Below are 23,007 nucleotides of genomic sequence, written 5' to 3'. Positions count from 1 at the left end.
TTGCAGCAGTCAGCAGATGAGATCAGAAGCAGGACAGCTGCCCACTGCAGCTACATACAGAGCACTGCAGTAGAAGGTAGATTACTAGCCAGCAAAGCTACCTAAGCTTAAATGTCCCTCAAACCCCTGCAGACTTCTGTCCCTCCAATAACAGAGCAGTATCAAAACGATTACTAGCCAGCAAACTTTCAACTGTCCCTGAAATCACTAACAGGCAGCAGCTCTCTCCCTACACTATCTCTTCAGCACACACAGGCAGAGTGAAAAAACGCTGCAGGGCTTCGGTTTTATAGGGAAGGGGAGTGGTCCAGGGGAGAGCTTCCTGATTGGCTGCCATGTACCTGCTGGTCTGGGGTGAGAGGGCAAAAAAAAGCGCCAACAATGGCGAACCCAAAATGGCGAACGTCGCGCGACGTTCGCGAACTTCCGGCGAGCGCGAACACCCGATGTTCGCGCGAACAAGTTCGCCGGCAAACAGTTCGCGACATCTCTAATTGTAATGAGTTTTACTGCTTCTTCTGATATCATTTTACATTAAGGACGTCTACTGCTTACAGTGATCCCCAACCTTTTGAACCCTTGAGCAATATTTAGAAGTAAAAGGAGTTGGGGAGTAACACTAGCATGAAAAATGTTGTTGGTGTGCCAAATAAGTGCTGTGATTGGCATTTGGTAGCCCCTATGTGGATTGTCAACCTACATTGAGGCTCTGTTTGGCAGTGCACCTGATTTTTATGCAACCAAAACTTGCCTCCAAGCCTGGAATTCAAAAATAAGCACCTGCTTTGAGGCCACAGGGAGCAACATCCAAGGGGTTGGAGAGCAACATGTTGCTTATGAGCTACTGGTTGGGGATCACTGCCTTAGAATATGTCTGATTAACAAGCTGAGGGACATGAATCTGCTTATAAAGTGAGAAACATAACAAAGTCACTGTACAGCTGATCTCAGTGAAGGATATGTTTGCTGTGCATAGACACAGATAAACCTCTTGTCCACATGTCAAGCACACATTGCACACGGACACCTCAGATGCATCTTTTGCTCTCTCAGTTACTGTTTGTCAATCACCATCAACCTGTTATTAATGCTTCTAATAGACCTCTCAGAACCAAAAGCATGGGTTCTGCTGTCTCAAAAAAATATACAATCACAACTGATTCTGTCTAAACGTATTCATGCTGTGGGCTGGTTATCTGAAGAACAATATGGTGGAGGCTAGCACAGCTTAACACAGAAGTAGGGCCCTGTACCAGTCCAAGTTCAAGTCAGCCACATCCCTTTAGCAGTGACCATATGTGCCTCCAAAGATTTCCCCAGCAACTCCCCGTCTTCTTTTTTTCTGATTCCCAGCACATGTTCTGGGCTGCTGTCACTTACCTGAGCTTAGGGACAGACAATAAACAAAATCCAAGATGAGGTTGGTGCATTAATCTCAGTGTATAAAATATGGCATTTCTTCTATATTGTTTTTAGGGTTCAATTCTCCTTTAAATGATGAAGTCATTCAAAGAAGTCTAGGGAGTTCTGTAGTAATAAGTCAAATCAACTGGACTTGCTGTGTTTTTCTTGAAGACGTTTCACCGGTCATCCGAGTGGTTTTCTTAATTCAGAATCCATTCTAGTGAAATGTCTTCAAGAAAAACCCAGCAAGTCCAGTTTATTTGACTTACTATTACATATATACCATGACCTGGAAGAGTGAGAATCTTCACAAACATAAGTCTAGGGAGACTTTGGACAGGCTGGGGCCAAGTTCAGCCCATGACTGGACTGCCCTGCATTTGTAGATAGTCATTTATATTCCTGCCTGAAACCTTCCTTATGCTCCCTTGGCCAATAAAAATAGAACATTTGTGATAATTTGGGTTGTCAAGATGGAAAGACAGAAAACAGGGCCATAATGAGGGATAGTCAAGGCCTAGGCTCAATAAAGAGGGCGCGTAAAGCATGTACCTCTTCTTCAACCTACCCCTGGTCTGGACCCTTGTTCCCCCACCTGCACTTCTCTAGGGCACCCAGCCGGTTTGGAATGGGCCTGACAGAAAGGCATCATTTCACATACATATTTTATTAAACTATATAATTATTATTATTATTAGTCATAGTAGTGGTAGAATTCATAGATATATCTAGTATGTTCCATATCGTATAAGAACAATTGGGTATTATGGTCTTAACTAAGTAGCATCACATGGTGGGTCTAAGTAGTGTGAATTCACATGAGATAAAAATATAAGAAATATAACACTAAGTGCGGCATATTAACTTTGCAGATTATTCATTGTAGTGTCACTAAACCGTTTAGAAAGTGCTAAAAATGGTATAGGCGTTAGTTTTTCCTTTTGTAGTATGTGTGTGGTGTTTGTGTTATTTGCTTTTGTGCTGTAATGGAATACAGAACAATCATTTCCCTGTTGGAGATGTTAACATGGTTTCATTACATAGCCTGCCAAGATTGGTGACACACAATTGGTCAGCTCATTGAGTCACACTGAAGAGTGCAGCACAAACCACAACACAAACATTGGCAACCACAACACAGTTTAAAGCTCAGGCTGGAGAGACGCAGAACAAGAAAGCAAATCTTTAACAAAAACATATATAAAAATTTTAAAGTCCATCAACAACAAAGTAAATGTCAATATAACTGAATTTATGCTTTACAAACAAATGTTTATTAATGTTTGAATGACTGCTTGCCATCTTAATCAAAGATCATTTAAAGTGAACAACAAAGCAGGCATATTGTGTAAAATGAAGGTCGGGAGTGAAATGATGAAATTTGTATAAAATCAATATGCACCAAATCCAATAGTCTTGGATTCAGCTCAATAGCGAGCCATTCACAAAAGATTTGGTGAAGCTTAACACGAATGTGCATATTCAGACTCAGCACATGTTATATTGCGTTGTCTTCAAGGGTTCCGATTTAATTGGGTTTAGCATTAAACATTAAATGAAACCTTCATAAATCACTTTAAAATTGTTTTACACTTTTTTTTCTCTTGCAGGAGATGCTGGGGGACCTGTTCTCACTAGTACAGACACCAGAGGCTCAGAACAAGGGCTTCTTGACTGTCTTGTTTGGTGGAAGTGCTCAGACCTTTGACAGAGAAGAGCTCTGTAAGTTCTTCAAACACAGTGTTGGGATTTGTACATAATAAGAATTGTGATAGTGAAGGTTGCACTCTGAGAACAATGTGTTGTAACACATCTGTTGTGTAATGGGACATGATGATGGTAATGGTGTGTTGGTGATATGCTACAGTTTATGATTATACTATTTGTTTGGTTTGCAGTTGGTGAGGCCACAGCAGGAAAAGCCTCTCGGAGCCTTGCACAGCATATCCCAGGGCCGGGAGGATTTGAGGGGGTCAAAGGGGCAGCAACTGGGGTTGCCGGTGACTTGCACAGAGCTCGCATTGCTTTGGATGAGAGAGGACAGAGGCTGGGAGAGCTGGAAGACACTACAGCAGCTATGATGTCCAGCGCTGAAGCTTTTTCTAAACATGCACATGAGGTAAGGTATGGAGTAGGACTTCTATATGCCCTGTAGCAGGCATTGGTTAGGCTGCCAAAGGTCATAAATGTTTGTCCTACTAGGGTGCTTCCATAGCAGGATAGAATGGGCATTGGCCCTGAGACTCTGGTCGTGCAAATATAATTGGCATGTATAGGAGAGAAGGGTATGCTCTCTTATTCAGCTCTGGCACTAAGTGTTTAACTAAAAAGATAGGGCCCCATTCCATAGCACTAAAGGTACAGTAGGAGCCAAGCTGCCATTGGTTGAGGGGACAGATACTGATGTCCCTTGCACATTAAGAATGTGTTATAGGCTGGGGATACAAAGCTTGTAAGTGTATTTGGTGTTACTTACATCATACCCCACAAACAAAGCGATAAACTAAAATGTAAGTACTACTTGCAACATTTTAAAATAAATGCATAAGAAAAATTTTTTTAAGAGGGATGTCACTTTCATGTTTTCTTCTGTTGCAGCTGATGCTGAAATGCAAAGACAAGAAGTGGTACCAGTTTTAAACTGAGAGAGAGCAAGCGATGTGATCCTTTCTGTGGACCAGTACTTAGAGCTTTTCCCTATGTGTGGGTTACTCAGCTCCAGCATTCTCCACTGATGCAGTGCCCAACACCTTCCCCATGGTTGACCATACTGTTCCCAGAGGAGCAAATCGAAACTGCACCTCATTTTCTTTGGAAAGCCCTTTGCTACCTGAGAAGACTAAAGAACTTTCGGAAAGAAAAGGTTCTTCCAGGAGCTGAGGGCTCATATCTCCATTAGATCTATTCTCCAAAAGATTCGGAAGAGGGCATGTCAGCTTTTGTGTTTTCTGAAATCAAAAATATAAATGTCCTGTATCCTGTAAAATCTAGGATGTTAATCGCACTCAATTGAAGAAAAAAAATAAAATTAAAAAAAAAAAAATGTTGCATGACAAGATTCAACCCAAGAATAGGCGCATGCTGTAAGGTACAGGTGAGAACAGGGAACAATCTGATGGAGCGGCGAGCATTCCTAGTGTGGGATGGGCAGTATTCTCATTTGTGTGCCTATTTGTTGCTGTTTAATTTGCCATATCAAGCTTTGTTTCACTGTGTTAAGCCCAAGGCCATGTCCTAGAGGAGCCCTGAGCAGCATCAGCAACCTAACTTGTCATAGATTCAGTTCCCTGTGTGCACAGCTGTACAGATGTGTAAAGAGGCTTGTACAGCAGTTGGGGGAGGGGGGTCCTGAAAGTGTCCAGTGAGGATTTTAGATTATTACTGTTACCTCTAAAGGTTGGGACCGTTGTCCCTGTCCTGAATATCTTCTTCTGTAAATGAATCAGAAAAGCCTATGTTTTATGGAAGTGAATATGGCGAGGTGCCGGCTGTTTTCAAGAGGTAGGTACCCAATGCCACATTCTTCTAATAGAGCAGTTCAAATGAGATTTAAAAAATGTATGTGTTTGAAAATAAAGTGTAATTTGAGATCCCTATAAACCTGATAATATATTTTGTTTGGTCGTTTTGGTTGGTCTTTTGTTCAATCACTTAAAAAAAAAAAGTACATGCTTCACACCAAAGAAATGCAGACATTGGGGATTTATAAGAAGGCTTTACATTCATTCAGTTTTTCTATAAATGTACAGACAACTGCCCTTAGTTATTTGCATACTTAGGGGCCCATTCATTAAGTTTGAGTGAATGAATAGAAGAAGAAAAACTTCGAATTTCGAAGTGTTTTTTTGGCTACTTCGACCATCGAATGGGCTACTTCGAATTTCGACTTTGAATTGAAGGATTCAAACTAAAAATCGTTCGACTATTCGACCATTCGATAGTTGAAATACTGTCTCTTTAAGAAAAAACTTCGACCCCTTAGTTCGCCACCTAAAAGCTACCGAGCTCAATGTTAGCCCATGGGGAAGGTCCTCATAGGCTTGCCTAACTTTTTTTTGGTCGAAGGATAATCCTTCGATCGTTGGATTAAAATCGATCGAACGATTATTCCTTCGATTGAAGTATTTGTGCAAAATCCTTCGACTTCGAAGGATTTTCATTCCCCAGTCAAATATCGAGGGTTAATTAACCCTCGATATTCGACCCTGGATGAATTTGCCCCTTAGTGTTTATGGATACGTTGGAGCTACTATATTGGCTGATCTGACAGGTGCATACAGTTGTGTTCAGAATAATAGCAGTGTGTTTGTTTAAAAAAGTGAATAAAGCTCCAAATCCTTATAAAAGATTTTATTTCCATCCACCCAAATGCATTGGGGACACTGCACATTCTAATTTAAATCAAACCAGGAAGAAAAATGGATGAAATGTGTGTTATTCCTTTAGAGAAAGTGAAGGGAATATTAGGCAGCAGTCCCTGAATTCTTCTTTCCCAACTCATTGACTGTATCAAGTGAAAGATGTTTCAATCTGTTGCTTTGAATGAGGGAACTAATATTGAGTTGTATAATCAGTGTTTTTGTGCTGCACATCTGTGTTGTATGGACTCCACCAACTTCCAACAACCTGTTCCACAATTCTTCTGCATTTATTGCTTTTGCCTCAACTCTATGTCACCCCACAAGTTTTCTATTGGATTGGGGGATTGACCCATAACATCAATCTTGTTGGTGTGGAACCAAGATGTTGCTTAGTTACTGATGTGTTTGGGCTCGTTGTCTCGTTGAAACCCCCATTTCAAGGACATTTCCTCTTGGGCATAAGGCAACATGATCTCTTCGAGTATTTGGATTGAAACTGATCCATGATCCCTGGTATGGGATAAATAGGCCCAACACCATAGAATGAAAAACATCCCCTTATAATGATACTTGTGCCACCGGCTTCACTCTGTACTGGGGCTTGAATTTAGTGTTTGGGGGGCGTCTGGCAAACTGTCTGCGGCCCCTACACCTAAAAAGAACAATATTGCTTTTATCAGTCCACAAAATGTTGCACCATTTTTCTTTAGCCCAGTTAGTGTGTTTTTTTTTTGCAAATTGTAAGCTCTTCAGCACACATCTTTTTTAACAATGGGACTTTCCCGGGGCTTCTTGCCGATAGCTTGACTTCAAATAGGCACCGTCTAATTGTAACAGCATCACAGGTAACTTTACTCCTTTTTTCATCTTCCTGGAGCTGATCATTGGCCGAGTCTTTGCCATTTTGGCTATTCTTCTAACCATTCCAATGGTCATTTTCCGTTTTCTTCCATGGCTTTTAGTTTTGGTGCCATTTGAAAGTATTTGAGATCATTTTAGCTGAGCAGCCTCTCATTTTCTGCACTTCTCTCTATGTTTTCCCCTCTCCAATCAACTTTTGAATCAAAGTCGGCTGTTCTTCTGAACAATGTGTGCAAGGAGCCATTTGAGTGAGGGTTTCAGAGAGAAATGCACTATAACCAGCAGCACAACATTTGCTTCTTTCTTCTTTAAATAAGGGCCAAATTGACTCCTGTTTTTTCCCCAGAATGAATGAGCTCACTAATTGAACGCCGCACTGCTGTTTGGAAGAAGCTATTATTATGTGGAACACTGTTATTATTTGGAGCAATAATTGACTCAATGACACAGAATGAGCAGCATGACTTGACTGTTGGATCTGTTGGTTTCTATTACTCTGCTACACCTACTAGTAAATTATTTACCATGTGGAAATAGAATTTCTACTAAAAGCAGTGATTGGTCAGGTTAGTGATGCTGGACTGCTATTATCATGAAAACAACTGTACCTCTATACACAAATGAGGTTTATTTAGAAACAGGAGTGAAGCTTTGAATGAAGTTCTAATTAAACATTTTATGCCATGAATCTTTCTTGATCCCTATAATGTGTTCATTTGCCTACAGCTGCCAGTGACGACACAGAGAGGTTATAGTGGAAATAGTGAATCCATCAGTATTTTATTTGAACTAATAGTGAATGCTCTGTGAAACCGTGCACTGAACACAGATCCAAAGTCATGGGAAAAAATGAGGTGCAACAAATTCCTAGAGAAGTGAAGAATCATTACTACACCATTTGGTGAGTTGCATTATAGTAAATGAAAATCAGTTAACCGCAGCCAAATGAAATGAATTGGCCAGATTATAAAAGTTCTGACAACTGTGGGTTCATTACAGAATGTTCTCAGGAGCTTCACAAACAGATTGTGGCAGAGATTCACTTAGAAGCCAAGCGATTTGGCACTGTGGTAAAACAAGCAACAGAATGTTTGTAGTTCTCATTAGTTTCAGCTTTTAATTAAAATAAATAATTGCTAACAAGCCGTTTCTTATAAATCACAGCTTTGAAGTCTCATGTCAGTTACAGATTTGGGGCTAAGCTTTGCAAAGAAGAGATCAGATCCATATATTGTTTCTTCCACTTATTTCATCAGAATACTACAATATTGTAAAATTTAAAGTCTATTAAAAATCCATGAAATGTAAATTGGAAATTAAGATTGTGTATGCCGGTGGCCTTTAGACTTGCCTGCTCCAGCATTCTTCTCTGGCCAATGTAAGAGCAACGGCAGATCCAATATCTATATATAATACACAAAAGCCATGAATATCCTGTAAATTATATCCTTATAAACGGTGAGTTCTGATGTCATCAGTTATAAACGGTGAGTTCTGATGTCATTTCTGTCACATGACTCATTGAAATTTGTGTATTATAATAAATAAAGTACCCCCAATTGTAAAATATGAGGATATTAGAAGTTACCTCGGAGTTCCATGACCTGTATAAAAACACTCGGCCTTCGGCCTCGTGTTTTTATATGGTCATGAAACTCCTCGGTAACTTATAATATCCTTATATTTTACAAAAGGGGGTACTTTATTCACTATATATTAGGGATGCACCGAATCCACTATTTTGGATTCGGCCGAACCCCCAAACACACTATTTTGGATTCAGTCGAATACCGAACCGAATCCGAACCTTAATTTGCATATGCAAATTAGGGATGGGAAGGGGAAAACATTTTTTTCTTCATTGTTTTGTGACAAAAGTCACACAATTTCCCTCCCCACCCCTAATTTGCATATGCAGATTCGGTTCGGCCAGGTAGAAGGATTCGGCCAAAAACTAATCCTGCTGAAAAAGGCCGAATCCTGAACCGAATCCTGGATTTGGTGCATCCCTAATATATATATTATATATATAAAACTTGTGGATTAATTTTATATTAATTTGTGATTAGTTTCTCAAAACCCATTTGTAACGACAGCTCTAAGCAGCAAAACAGTGTACGGAAACCAATTAGATACAGAAACGTAGGGGTGGATTTAACTGAGCTGTGTGTTTCTACTGGAGTGGACAGTCCCGGATTTGTGGAAAGGCCACCTAGGCTCGGGTCCTAGGGCAGCAGGATTTTAGGGGGCGGCATTCTGCCCAACCACACCCACATTGGTTAAAAAACTATGGGGATATGCAGGAGGTACAATCATTTTTTAAATTTCCCATGCGCAAACACCCATCGCTCCGGTCCCAATGAAATTTGCATGAAAAAGAGGACGGGACTGCGGCGACGAATGGTAGTTGGCCTATGGGCTCCAGCTATGTAAATCCAGCCCTGGGAGTGGATGGATTTTTGTGAAGTTACAAAAGATACTAATTCTGTTGTTTTATTTCCAACTCTCTCTTTAAATTTGTATGCAGGTCAGTAGACCATAAACCATCCAATTATGCCAACTACAACATTGGCATAAAGCAAGGCCTATGATTAAGCGCCTGTAGGTGCGAAACGCGTAGGGCGGAGTATCGATTGGTCTGTATGCCTACTTTTTTAATATTTATGATGAATAAAAAGTGATTTTTTAACTTTGAGAATTGACTGGAAATATATCTTTGAATTTTTGAAAAGGCCTATGGACTACCCCGCATAATCATATTCAATACAGATTTCCAGGCAAGATTGTTATACTCCATATGTTAAGATGTTCTGATCTGTTTTCCAGCACTAATGCATGTGGCAGTTGTAATAGGGAGCAACCAGCTACAGTATCTCTGTGTGTATATGTAAGTCTTCACTAAACTGATCAATGGCCGTATTTGCAGAAATTATATTTCTACATGGAAAATAATTTACTACTAGGTGTAATAGAGTAATAGAAAATTCAAAAGTTGATTGGAGAGGGGAAAACATAGAAAGAAGTGCAGAAAATGAGAGGCTGCTCAGCTAAAATGATCTCAAATGGCACCAAAACCTGAAACCCGTGGAAGAAAAGGGAAAAGGACCATTAAAATGGATAGAAGAATATCCAAAATGGCAAAGTCTCAGCCAATGATCAGCTCCAGGAAGATGAAAGAAGGAAAAAAAATTTCCTGTGATACTGTTACAAATAGAAGGCTCCTATGTTAAGGCAAGCTATCAGCAACAAGCCCCTGCAAAGTCCCATTGTTGAAAAAAGATGTGCTGAAGAACTTACAATTTGCCAAAGAACACATTGACTGGCCTAAACAGAAATGGTGCAATATTTTGTGGACTGATAGTTACATAGTTAAATCGGGTTAAAGTCCATCAAGTTCAACCCCTCCAAATAAAAACCTACCATTCATACATACACACCCCTCCATACACTCACATAAATTCTAGATACCCATATCTATACTAACTATAGAGTTTAGTATCACAATAGCCTTTGATATTATGTCTGTCCAAAAAATCATCCAAGCCATTCTTAAAGGCATTAACTGAATCAGCCATCACAACATCACCCGGCAGTGCATTCCACAACCTCACTGTCCTGACTGTGAAGAACCCTCTACGTTGCTCATTTAAGGAAACTCCCAACACACTGTCATTTAGTATATAACTTGTATTTATATTATTTTTTCCAAAGTGTATAAGATTGTTCTTTTTTGGGTGTAGGCACTGCAGACAGTTTGTCAGACGCCCCCCAAACACTGAATTCAAGCCCCAGTACAGAGTGAAGCCGGTGGCACAAGTATCATGATATGGGAATGTTTCTCATACTATGGTGTTGGGCCTATTTATCCCATATATACGAAGAATTACCAAACACTCTAAGGCTTGTGAAGCGGGCGAACCCCTGCGTGTTTATTCACGTCAGTGATGTAACGTTTCAGGGGCGGGCCCCTTCGTCAGACATAGGTATCGTATTTGCATGACCTATTTATTCAAAATACTTGAAGAGGTCATGTTGCCTTATGCCCAAAGGAAATGCCCTTGAAATGGGAGTTTCAACAAGACAACGAGCCCAAACACACCAGTAACTGAGCAACATCTTGGTTTCACACCAACAAGATTGACATTATGGCCCAATCCAATAGAAAAGTTGTGTGGGTGGTGACATGTGGTGTGAGGCAAAAGCAAGTGTAGGGACCCATAGGGTCAATGTGCCCCTATGGCTTTATTTCCCTATCCTTTTCCCTAGTTACTAGGCAAAAGCTCATGTATCTAGTTATATTAAGTATTTGCATATCCAATGCTATGGGCCAGGAGGCGCTGTGACCACACTCTGTCACACTTTGGTATAGTGAGAGAGAAGGGGTGGATCTTCCTCTTTGGCTGCTGGTGTCCCATTGAGCCTGGATACACAAAGGCCCAGTAAAGCGTTAGCCCTAGAGGGACCTGTTCCTCTAGTGTCTGAGTGGGGATGCAGGGAACCCCTTGAATGAGGTTAGCTAAACAGGGTTTGTTCTGTCATAGACTCTCTAGGAGAGTAAGTTAGAGAGGACAGATAGTAAGAGCAGCTGGAGCTCCATCAAGGATTGTAGTCGGTAGTAGCTTCCCAAGGCTTTTGAATTATCTAGAGCAGTGCTGTCCAACTTCTACCGTACAGAGGGCCAGAATTTTTCTAATCTACATGGTGGAGGGCCGATAACGGAAACCAGTGTTAGCCACTCCCTGTTTTTATACCACATCCACTTTAAACCACACCCATGTTACCGCAAGACCATGTCCACATTAATAGCACACCAAAAAACCAAATGGTTGGTACTCACTGCAGGGATCAGGGCTAGGGAACTAGGGGTAGGCAGAGTAGGCAGCTGTCTAGGGCGCCATCATTGAGGGGCGCACTTTTAAGGGGATTTTTTTTTCTTTTTCTAAATGTTTTTTTCAAGCGTTAATTTAATAATTTGTTTCAGTAATCATGGTCACCCAGTTGGGTGGAATCCATCTCCTTCACCTTCTCCCTCTTGTCGGCAAGTAATGGCTCCTTCTGTGCGGTGCAGCGCGATGTGCGTACATGCATCAATGATGTCACTGATGTGTTGGATGACAGAGAGAGGCAGAGAGCTGGTGGCCTGCTTGGTGTGGCTCGCTCTTGCTGCTCTCAGTCTGCTCTCAGTCTTGCACATATGATGGCTGCTCAAGGACTGTATGATGGATGGCTGCTGAGCTTGCAGGTACAGGTATGGGGGGCAGTACAATGGATGGCTGCTGAGCTTGCAGGTACAGGTATGGGGGGCAGTACAATGGATGGCTGCTGGGCTTGCAGGTACCAGTATGGGGGGGGCAGTACAATGGATGGCTGCTGGGCTTGCAAGTACAGGTATGGGGGGCAGTACAATGGATGGCTGCTGGGCTTGCAGGTACAGGTATGGGGGGCAGTACAATGGATGGCTGCTGGGCTTGCAGGTACAGGTATGGGGGGCAGTACAATGGATGGCTGCTGGGCTTGCAGGTACAGGTATAGGGAGCAGTAATATGAATGAAAAAGTGTTGTACATTTTCTTGCTCTCTTTATTTAAAAACCATCATGGTAAGGAGGGAAATGGTAATGCAGGGCAGGGTCACTGAGTGAAGCTCTTGCCTAGGGAGCCAAACTATGTTGTGCCTGTCCTGGCAAGGATGTCACTCATATGTGAAAAAAGGCATATAAGACATACCCATAAATCCATATGCCTCCTCCTCCCCTGTTTATAATACAGTACCCCAGAATATGATTAAACACCTTAGGGGCCACTAACAATCATTTTCAAGTGCTAACAAACCCCCAGAACAAATACCAAAGTATGACACACACAGGGAGCATATAGAAGGCAGAACAGAGCAGGAGACAGGAATCAGGACCAGTCTAATATGTACTACATACAGTGACACAGTGCTGGTGCCCCATTAGCATTTTGAATAAAGTGTGAACAGGTGAACAATGTGGGCAGTTTCAGTCTGGGTCTCAGGTGTGAACAGTACAGGGCTTTAGGGTATAAACAATAGAGGTGTCACAAGTGTGAACAATACAGGGGGATCACAGGTGTGAATTTGAGGTTTGAACAATGCAAGGGAGAGTCAATCTCTGTAGTGATACCTTTTAAAGTTTACATATGGTAAACAGACACAGCAGGCAGACTTTGATGTGGAGGGCCATATAAGGGGGTGTTGCAAGCATACAGCCCGCAGGCCGCCAGTTGGACAGTCCTGATCTAGAGTGAAGGGACCACAGTGGATAGGGTGTCAGGATTAGAATGTGTTTTCCCTGACCACTCCACCGGGTGGGAGCCTGACCACTCTGAGTTATATTGCAGCAGGTGTATATCACCTTGCCTGATGGGACTCACTGCTGTGTCATGTAACCTGTTTTAGCCTGCTGTGTGGCATTGTGTATACCTTGACCTCTGTAAGTAAACCCTGGGCTCATTTGTCTTGTACAAATAAACTGTTATTCATTTGGTTCATCACAAGAATCTCCTGGCACCCATTATTTCTATTTGGTGTAGCAAAGTAGCGTGAGAGTTGTAGTTATACTACTCCATCTGTGAAAAGGCCCTAGCCTGAAGTGTTTTGAGTCACATGTAACCCATGCTCCCACAACTAGCTAAACATTAACCCCCTTTTGGTCTGCCTAGTCAGATTAGTGTAAAGGTGGCCATAGACTCAAAGATCTGCTCGTTTGGCGACATCACCAAACGAGAGGATCTTTCCCCAATATCAGCGCCGGATTTCACTTCTGGGCGCCCCTAGGCCGCGTGTTCCGACCAGGCGGCCGCGCGGTCCTAGCGCCCGCCTTCCCAGCGCGCCGGCGAAAAAACTCCGGCGCAGCTGGTGTAGTTGAACGGCGGCTGGGCGGCATGCCGCCCCTATTTTTTTGCCGCCCTAGGCCCGGGCCTATGCAGCCTTGCCGCAAATCCGGGCCTGCCCAATATGCCACTAACGGCATGGCTATATCGGGGGTAATTCGAATGTTCGGCCGCATGGCCGAATGATCGAATTACGATGCGCCAAGGGGCTCCGACGGGTCGGTCGGTTAAAAATCAAACCTTCCCGATCGATATTGTGGCCAGATATCGATCGGGAAGACCTGTCGGAAGCCCCCATACACGGGCAGAAAAGCTGTCAAGTCGGTCCAAATGACCAATATCGGCAGCTTTATCTGCCCGTGTATGGCCACCTTAACACAAGAAATGCAGAAGAATTGTGGAACAGGTTGTTGGAAGTTGGTGGAGTCCATACAACACAGATGTGCAGCACAGAAACACTGATTATACAACTCAATATTAGTTCCCTCATTCAAAGCAACAACTTGATACGTCTTTCACTTGATACAGTCAATGAGTTGGGAAAGAAGAAAGCAGGGACTGCAGCCTAATATTCCCTTCTCTTTCTCTAAAGGAATAACACACATTTCATCCGTTTGTCTTCCTGGTTTGATTTGGAATAGAATGTGCAGCGTTCCCAATGCATTTACCTGGATGGAAATAAAACCTATTATACGGATTTAGAGCTTTATTCACACACTGCTATTATTCTGAACACAAGCGTATGTGATGCATGCTCTTCTCCTTCTATTTCTCATCCGTTCATTATTTCCTTCCATCTGCGGAGTAGTATGTTAATATACATTTCTCATTTTGTTCATGAACGCTGATATAGAACTTGGGGTTTATTTTAAAAACAGATATACTATACTCCCTGCAAACAGCATTCGTATCTAGATTTTATGAGTCATCCGATTAAATGTGTCCAAAGATGAAGAGGGGTAAAGTCCTTATCTTTGAAGACGACATTACACAGGATCGTGTGTTTCTGTAGATTGGCAGCACTGGGATTGAAAGAAGAGGCTGTTTGAGGGGGATTATGTAAATGTTTTTAACTACTGGAACTGGAAATAAGTGCAAGAGCTGCGCATATCCACGTCATCGTCATTTTGCAGCCATCACTGAGCAGTGAGGGCAGCAGATTAGTGCAGATTCTGTCTAAAGGATTAATTAGCATTCAGTGTACGAGAATCTCAAAAATAGCAAATCTCATCTGGCCTAAAATCCAAGAAATTTGCAGCAGCTCAGAAAAGGTATATTTCCCTTTTATTATATTATGTTTAACTTATCTGAATGCAAAACAGATTACCTAATTTCCCCTGGGTCTCTCCTGATAATAGTTGCCCAGTGCTGGCTGGAGGGGTCGGCGCCTCTCCCAACAATATCTGCATAAAGATTTGCCAAACACCGCAGGCTAGTTTAGCGGGGATCTCCCCTGCATGTTTATTTCGTCAAGTGATGTAACGTTTCGGGGGCGTGCCCCTTCATCAGACTGCTGATGAAGGGGCACGCCCCCGAAACGTTACATCACTTGACGAAATAAACGTGCAGGGGAGATCCCCGCTAAACTAGCCTGCGGTGTTTGGCAAATCTTTGTGCAGATAATTTATCTGAATGGCCAACCTGCCTGAAGGTCAGTAGGGTGAGATTTGCTCTGCAGCATATACAGTACACGCTTGGATATGGCAATGTTTATATCCTTTTAAAACCTTCTTTTGATTTAAAGTTGGCTCAGACTAAACGTCTGTCCTCAAATGGGGATTGAATTGGCTCGCCTAGAGAGTAACTAAATATACCAATTTTATACCCACAGGGAGCACCTGCAGCTTTCATGCTACAATGTTGGCATTAGTAAAGGGATCCACTCAAAGGGGCAAATTCACTAACCTCTGTTAATTCGCCAGCGACGGCTTCGCTCACATCGCAACACTGCGCCAGGCGTAGATTGGCCAGGACAACGTTAATTCACTAATCCAAAGTTGCATCCAGGGCGCCGAACTCTGGCGAAGTTGCACTAGCGTTACTACGGCAAGCGAAGCAAAGTTGCGCTAGCGTTGGCTAATTTGCATACGGCGGGAAGTTAAAGTTGAATGCTCGTATATGTTGCAGCCAATACGTTACACTACACAAGCCCAGGGAAGCTTAATAAAATAAAATAGAGTTGTTATATTGCCCTACACATGAACCCAGTGTATAGTTTATGTGCCATATGGTAGGAAATGTAGGGGAGAGCCCAGGTAACATAAAATAATATACGGACTTTTGCTGCCTATCACCCTGAAAAAACGAAAAGACGCCAGCATTTTTTGGGACTTAGAAAATTTTTCAACTGAAAATTGAAGAAGCCCTATACACTCCATTGCTCTTCGACTAGTCTGAGCTGGCGAAGGCAAGTCTGGAGGAACAGGTATCGTTCAGAAAAATGCGCATCTTAGTGAACCCTTTCGCCTTTATGCCTTTGCCTGGCGTAAGAGTGCGAAGTAGAGCTAGAGGCTATCTCCTTCGCTAGCAAAGTTACGCCAGCGCCCGTTAGTAAATCTACGAAGTACCGACTATCGTTAGTCACTTCACCCTTTAGTAAATTTGCCCCTAAATAAGCTAATTCTGTTAGTGTAGAGTATGATTCCAGTACCCAGCGACGGAGGAGATGAATCCCATGGATTTGCAGATAGGACTGTGGAAGGAACATTACCCAGTTATAATCAGAAGGCTGTTGGACACAAGAGGTAAACTGATTTCTACGCAGTTTATACTAAGTTTCTTATGAAAGAGGAGAAAATTCAAGCTTTTCCCACACAGCCTTGGGGTGTACAAGATTCGGCTGCAATTCCCAAAAGTCCAAATGCTGCAAGTAATTATAGGAAGCTGCCCAAGCATAACACACAGGAGATGTGCCCATGTTTGTCTGACAGCCACTGAGGCTACATAATAGATGTCCTTGCTATTATCAGGAATTCAAATTGAAGAAAAAAAAAGAGCCCAAGGAGAAATAAAATAACCGGCTCATTTCCAGGCTGCGGTTCATTTCCAGTGATTAACAGGATACAAGTGTAGCCGGACAGCAGAATAGCCAGTGTAATTGAATGTATAGAAAGCAAATCAATATTGCGATACTAATAAGGATAAGGAAAGCTCTGCTTCTCAATAAATGATGAAATCATTGGAACTGACACAGCCCAATTCTGCTGCAGCAACAAACAAAAGAAACAGACAGAAATTCATTTCATTATTTGTAACGTTTAATACAATATATTTGTGCTTGTTCACTAGTCCTTTTATACTTTACATTTGAGAGTGGCAATAAACGCATTCATTCTATAAATAAAACAGTTTCTTCCAGTCAAGCTGACTCCCAGTGCCCCCGGCTTCATGATCCATCTACAGGCAGGGGACTTGCCCATCATGTGTCTATAGCAGCATCAAAGTCATGGGCCATCTCCATCCTCAAGGCCTTAGGGAGCTCATATATACAGAATAAAAAAGAATAAAAGACGTTTCCCATTGCAGAGCCTGTAGCAGCATCAAAGTGAATCAACCTGAACCAACTGAGCTCAAATCTCCACATCAAACTGTAACAGCAGCAGGTTTGCATTGAGTGTGCAAGTATTCACAGTGTGAAAGAACCCCTCTGCCTTCCTACAAGTCAAAATCTTACAGATCCCAATTTTCAGGTAACAGGCAATTTGATTGCATTTTCTTTATAATTTGTGCCACCTGCAGAGAGACAGAGATAAGCAACTCCAGGTACAAATCCTGCAGCTAGAACAGTTCAGAGCCTATTGGGGGCAACCATGTCTGGGTAAGTGCCTTTTATTTCACTATGACTGCAGCCTTCTCATTGATAAGTTACAGTATGGTGTCTAGTGCTGCGGGATTTCTCTGCAGAATTGAAGTTGAAGCCAGCACCTAGATGATCCTGCAGACCTACCAGAACAAACTAAACTGGCCAGCACACCTGTCCCAACCAGCAAAAAAATGGATATCCAACAGGAGACAGTGAATGAACCTTACAGCCAATATGACAATGCCTGTGTATGTATTAAAGTTACACTGCTGGTGATTCCAAAACTCCAGTATAGCTTCCCATGAGCCACAACTAGAAGCTGTATAAAAGGAAGGCATTTAATGACATTGCTCTCTTTAATGGCACTTTTAAAGGACAAGGAAAGTTAAACTAAAGAAGTAGGCTAGACATGTTTCACATTATGTTTTGGGCTTCTGTACCAGCCCAAAGCAACGATAGCCCTTTAGCAGTAAAGATCTGTGTCTCCAAAGATGCCCCAGTAGCTCCCCGTCTTCTTTTCTGCTGATTCACTGCACATGCTCTGTGCTGCTGTCACTTACTGAGCTTAGGGACCCACTCACAATATACAGTACATATATAATAGAAATGTCACAATATAAGGCTGATTAGTAATTAATACAGATAATTACTACATGGCAGCACAGAAGCCAGTGCAATCAGCATCAGAATTTAATAATCAGCCCTGTAGCATCAGATTATATTACAGACAAACCTCATTTTCTGCTGGATAATTAGTGACGAGCCCTAAGCTTAGCTTCTCAACAGCTGCTCAGAGCCCACTGAGCATGTGAGTGTCACAGACACTTTCCAAGATGGTGACCCCCTGTGACTAGTTTGAAGTCCTGGATCATTGCTGCTATTGACAAGCTGAAACTTTAGGCTGGTGCAATACATAAAACATGGCAGTTTTAGCCATATTCATTTTTAGGGTTTAGTTCTCCTTTAAGCACAATATGTGCATTCATGGCATCAAACCTGCAATTTTGTTTTGACCTCAGGACGCTCTATTTCTCTAGGCCCAAATATTCCCCCAAGCTCTATATATTGCAAGTGGAGTGCATGGGACAGCACAGAGAGCGCAGGTGATACTAACAGCACATTCCATTTGCAGTAGATTAGGGGGATTATTTACGTTGATGCTGCTCTCTGAAGCAGAATTAAAAGTAAGCAATAAAATACTTGAGTTAATTGGCAGCAGCTGTATAAAACATCAAGCGGTGCTGTTTTTGCTTCTCCAGCATCTTGTGAATGTGCCTCAGTAAGCTCTGCAGGAAAGCTCTGGGCTACGCCACGTCAGCACTGCGCACAAGCTGCCCCCTTCCCTGGGAGATTCCCAGCCATGCATGGGGTCGCCGGCAAGTCCCATCTGTAAAACCCCGGCCATCATGCAAATTATTCTCATGCACATCACAACTGTATGTTGTGATTGCATGGAGACTTCCCTTGTTTAAGCCAAGTCTAGAATCTGTGCAAGGTAATATACTGTATACTGCACAAGCTCAGCCAAAATCTAGTGTGGCTGCCAGAATTACTCTGGCTCTGCTTTAACCCTTGATCAGCACAAAGATTATTAGGGTTGCTTCACATAAACCTTACATTTAAGGGTTAATTGACTAATATTTTATCCTGTACTTTCCAGTCATTTATTTGTCATGAGGGGTCTGGTTCCAACTCCTACCTGGATGGCATTATCTTCCGCAGCCTCGTACAAAAGCTCATCATGGAGCTACAGTAGAAGGCTCCTCGGGTGGGAGGAGGACGATTGCGGAGTCTCTCCGGTCTCCTTGATCATACAAATAAGTACAAAGTTCAGGGAATAATGCCCAGGCTCTCACATCACAAAGTATAGAGAACCTGTAGAACATCAGCACGGCCCCTCGGAGGAAGGTGGAACATCCCATCAGAGATCACACAGAAGACACAGGATACTCTTGGCATTGCTCAACTCCCAGCTTTGTGGAATCTTCTACCTGGCTAAACAGTAAGATATTGTGACCTTTCACAAGAGACCACTCCCCTGTGCAAGGGGTGAACAAATTAATTTAATGTTTAATATCTGTTCAGTCCATCAGATATGTATTAGGCAGAGTGACCCATCGCCAACCTCCCTGCCCATGATCCAGTGTTCAGCTCAAATCCAATCAAATCTTCCTCATTTGGTCCACCAACAGCATGGCTCAACTGGTCAAGGGTCCACTCACTGAATGATCAGCCCAGGCTTAGCTCTTGACCCAAAAACTGCTGACAGAATAATGGAGTGCCCCCCAGTCTCCACTCACTTTACTGAAACACCATCATCTCCCAGGGTGGTACTCTGTATGGGGGAAACTTACTAGGAGAATAAAGACAAGTCAAAGTTTCCTTCTCACGAGACAGTCTGTCAGGTTCAGTGACAGAAGTACATTTAGAAATGAATTATGGGAAACTTTATAGGTTTTGCAGGCCAATTGGGCCAAACAGCCCCTTCTGTTAGGCTTTATATTGGTTTATATACAGAAACAAATTGCTAGCTCTGTGACACTGGTTGACAAATGATTCTAAAATGTGTTATAATAAAAGCAGAAGAATATGAAGAGCTTAAAGACTGGCCATGTGTTGCCGACCCTCTCAGTATTTCTCACTTCCCATGGTACTTAGGACATTAGATCATGTTCCATGCTTGGCTAGTGGTTAATATTGTGCCTTAATGGATAGTCAATACAAAGAAATGTGTAGCAGCCCATGCCCACAACTTGCCCCCTGACCAATACATGGCTAATACCAACCTGTGCCACTGGCCTGGACTGATTGTTCATGGGACTTTGGTACAGAAGGGAAAGTCTCCTCCAAGCATTTCTGAATGTTCACTTGGCAGTTTTCACTATATCAGCTGCTGATCCCTGTAAACAGCCAGAGTGGAGAAAGGAAAGAACTCAGTACAGATATTAACTGGCTACATGTTGGGGTAATTCAGAGATGGAGCAACTCAGCAGGAACAGCCCCTAAGTTTGCTCATAGTCTGAACAGAGAGATCCCATAAAACTATGGCAGCATAGGTTAGTAGAGTATAACAGTGCTTTATTAGCAGGCTCATGCAGCCATTACACAATAATAAGCAACTCTAACACCACAAGCTGTATAGAAGGTATGCACAGTATAAGTCTTGAGCACAGTGCCATTTGTATAAACACCACACATAGGTATTCCCTTGTACTAAGCACAATTCAGCAGGAACAGCCCCTAAGTTTGCTCATAGCCTGTACAGAGAGATCCCATAAAGCTATGGCAGCGTAGTTATTTCTCTGTACTAACCACAATTCAGCAGGAACAGTCCCTAAGTTTGCTCATAGTCTACAGAGATCCCATAAAACTGTGGCAGCATAGGTATCCCCCTGTACTAAGCACAATTCAGCAGGAACAGCCCCTAAGTTTACTCATAGTCTATACAGAGAGATGCCATAAAACTATGGCAGCATAGTGTCATGTTTTGGTAGCCGAGGATTAGTAGAGTATAACAGTGCTTTATTAGCAGACTCATGCAGCCATTACACAACATAAGCAACTCTAACAGCACAAGCTGTATAGAAGGTATGCACAGTATAAGTCTTGAGCACAGTGACATCTACAGACCATTTGTATAAACACCACACATAGGTATTCCCCTGTACTAAGCACAATTCAGCAGGAATAGCCCCTAAGTTTGTTTATAGTCTGTACAGAGAGATTCCATAAAACTATGGCAGCATAGGTATTTCCCTGTACTAAGCACAATTCAACAGGTACTGGTGATGGTACAATATTTCTTTAACTGTCATTGGAGTGAGAGGGAAATATATTATGGCTGTGCTTTTGTTCCCATTCTGGGGTGACGGCTAAGAGCATTGGGACTAACTACTAAACACATGATAGAACTGATTTAGCCGGTGTGTCTGTATAATGTACCACATGTGTGATTTGACACAGTTTGAAGTCCTTGATGGCAGGAAAGTACCTGCATCTGCCCAGAAGTTCCTCCACAAAGCAGCCCCGGCCACAATTCCTCACAGTGTTCCTCCTGTGTGAGTGGCAAAGGAAAATGTAAATAAAATAGAATTTTAGATCTGCAGTGTTTGGTTTATAAAAGGCTCATATAAACTATGACTTTCATACAGTATGGCAGCTCTCACCCATTTTGGGGGGGGAAACTGAAATGATATGGAACTGAAAGTCTATATGCAAGTCGGAAACGTGTTGCCTGTGCAGTTTTGGTGTGTGATAATGAGTCAGGGTGACAGCTGGGGACTTGCAGACAAGGCAGATTTTTGGAAGCAGAAGTGTTGCTCTGTTCAGGATCTCTGTGCCCCTCTGTCTCACACACAGCAGCTGTCTCTGTGCCCCCATTTCCATCTGCCCCTCTCTCTCTCTCTCTCTCTCTGCAAGAAGTGCTTACATTCTATAGATTAGAATAAATGGCTCAATTCCCCATTACACACGTCTGTGCAGATCCCTTCTCATCATTATTCATATCCGAGTGCCTGGGACTGGTTGTATAACTGGTGTATTAGCACATACTGCTCCCTCCATAGCTACAGTTGCCACCTTTTCTGGAAAAAAATACCGGCCTTCCTATATATTTATCTTTTTTCCCTATTAATAACATTGGGATCAGCCATCATCTTTACCTGCCAGGCCAATAAAATACCGGCCAGATGGCGACCCTCTCCATAGCACCAGCACCCCCATAGGCGCCCATCTCGCCTGCTCACGGCCTCTGCACTGACTGCTCCCCTCCTGTGGGCGGGGGATTTACCCACTTGCCCTTCATGCCCCCTTTGTAGCTATTGTAACACACTAAAGGGAAACACTTAACTGTGTATCTGGCCTTGAAAGTATCAATATAGCAGGCGGCATAATTCTCCTCAATGCCCATCTGCTCGCCCAGTGACTTGGCTCCCATCCCATAAATGATTCCATAACAGATCTGCCAGGAGAAAAGTGTTTGTTTTTTTAGCAAACTGAAGACTCCCCAGTCCCTATAAAATTGGGAGGCTGGAGGGCTCTGGAGAGCAGAGAGTTAACCTCCCCCATCCCCACGGTTTTGTACTGGGCAATACAACCTACAAGCCTGGAATGAACAATGCCTTGATGTGCCAACTCCAGACTTGCTGTGCCAACTCCATGCATGGGAAATGAAGTTAAGGGCTTTATGCACAGCCGGGGTATTTATTGGCAATGACCCTGTTGGGAGATGAGTTCTGACCTGCTTGGCCTGCTGGCGCATATTGTCAGTGACAGTTACATGGTCGATCATTTTCCACTCTGCAGCAACGATGGTGCCGCCATTTAGAACGCGAATGAGGCGGCGAGAGTCCGCAGCTCTAACTGGGAGTAATCCGCTGCCACTATTAACCCCCCTGCAAAGCAGAACCAAGAACTCGGGCACAACCAATATCTAAGAACTATCCGCTCCAAATTGCAGAACATACAGGACAAAGGAAGAGATATTTTGCAAAGGGGAGGTTTCCCTTATTCAGAGGATAATGTGATCAAATTGATTTTAAACATCCGTGCCTTACGATTATGAAGATTTTCATTCATCCAGGTCATGGTATATCTAATAGAAGTAATTCAGAAAACAACTGGACTTGCTGAGTAATTATTGAAGATGTTTCCCTACTCATCTGAGCAGCTTCTTTAGCTGAAGAAGCTGCTCGGATGAGTAGTGAGACGTCTTCAATAATTACTCA

General features: G+C 42.7%; 1 protein-coding gene across 5 annotated transcripts in view; it reads left to right on the top strand.

Annotated features, from left to right (window-relative positions):
- LOC108709287 (syntaxin-binding protein 5-like) overlaps positions 1–5,004 on the top strand; it is a 151,914-nt gene extending 146,910 nt beyond the window's left edge. For all 5 annotated transcript variants that reach the window (XM_041583517.1, XM_041583516.1, XM_041583518.1 and 2 more), the window contains 3 exons: positions 3,015–3,126; positions 3,303–3,523; positions 4,003–5,004. In XM_041583517.1, the coding sequence (XP_041439451.1) occupies positions 3,015–3,126; positions 3,303–3,523; positions 4,003–4,044 (375 nt within the window). In that variant the 3' untranslated portion in view covers positions 4,045–5,004. The remainder of the gene's footprint in view (positions 1–3,014; positions 3,127–3,302; positions 3,524–4,002) is intronic.
- Positions 5,005–23,007: the final 18,003 nt, after the last annotated feature.

The sequence above is a fragment of the Xenopus laevis genome, chromosome 2S (assembly GCF_017654675.1).
Source record: "Xenopus laevis strain J_2021 chromosome 2S, Xenopus_laevis_v10.1, whole genome shotgun sequence".
NCBI lineage: Eukaryota > Metazoa > Chordata > Amphibia > Anura > Pipidae > Xenopus > Xenopus laevis.
The sequence above is the reverse complement of the archived record's forward strand: the minus strand, read 5'-3'. Positions and strand labels throughout refer to the sequence as shown.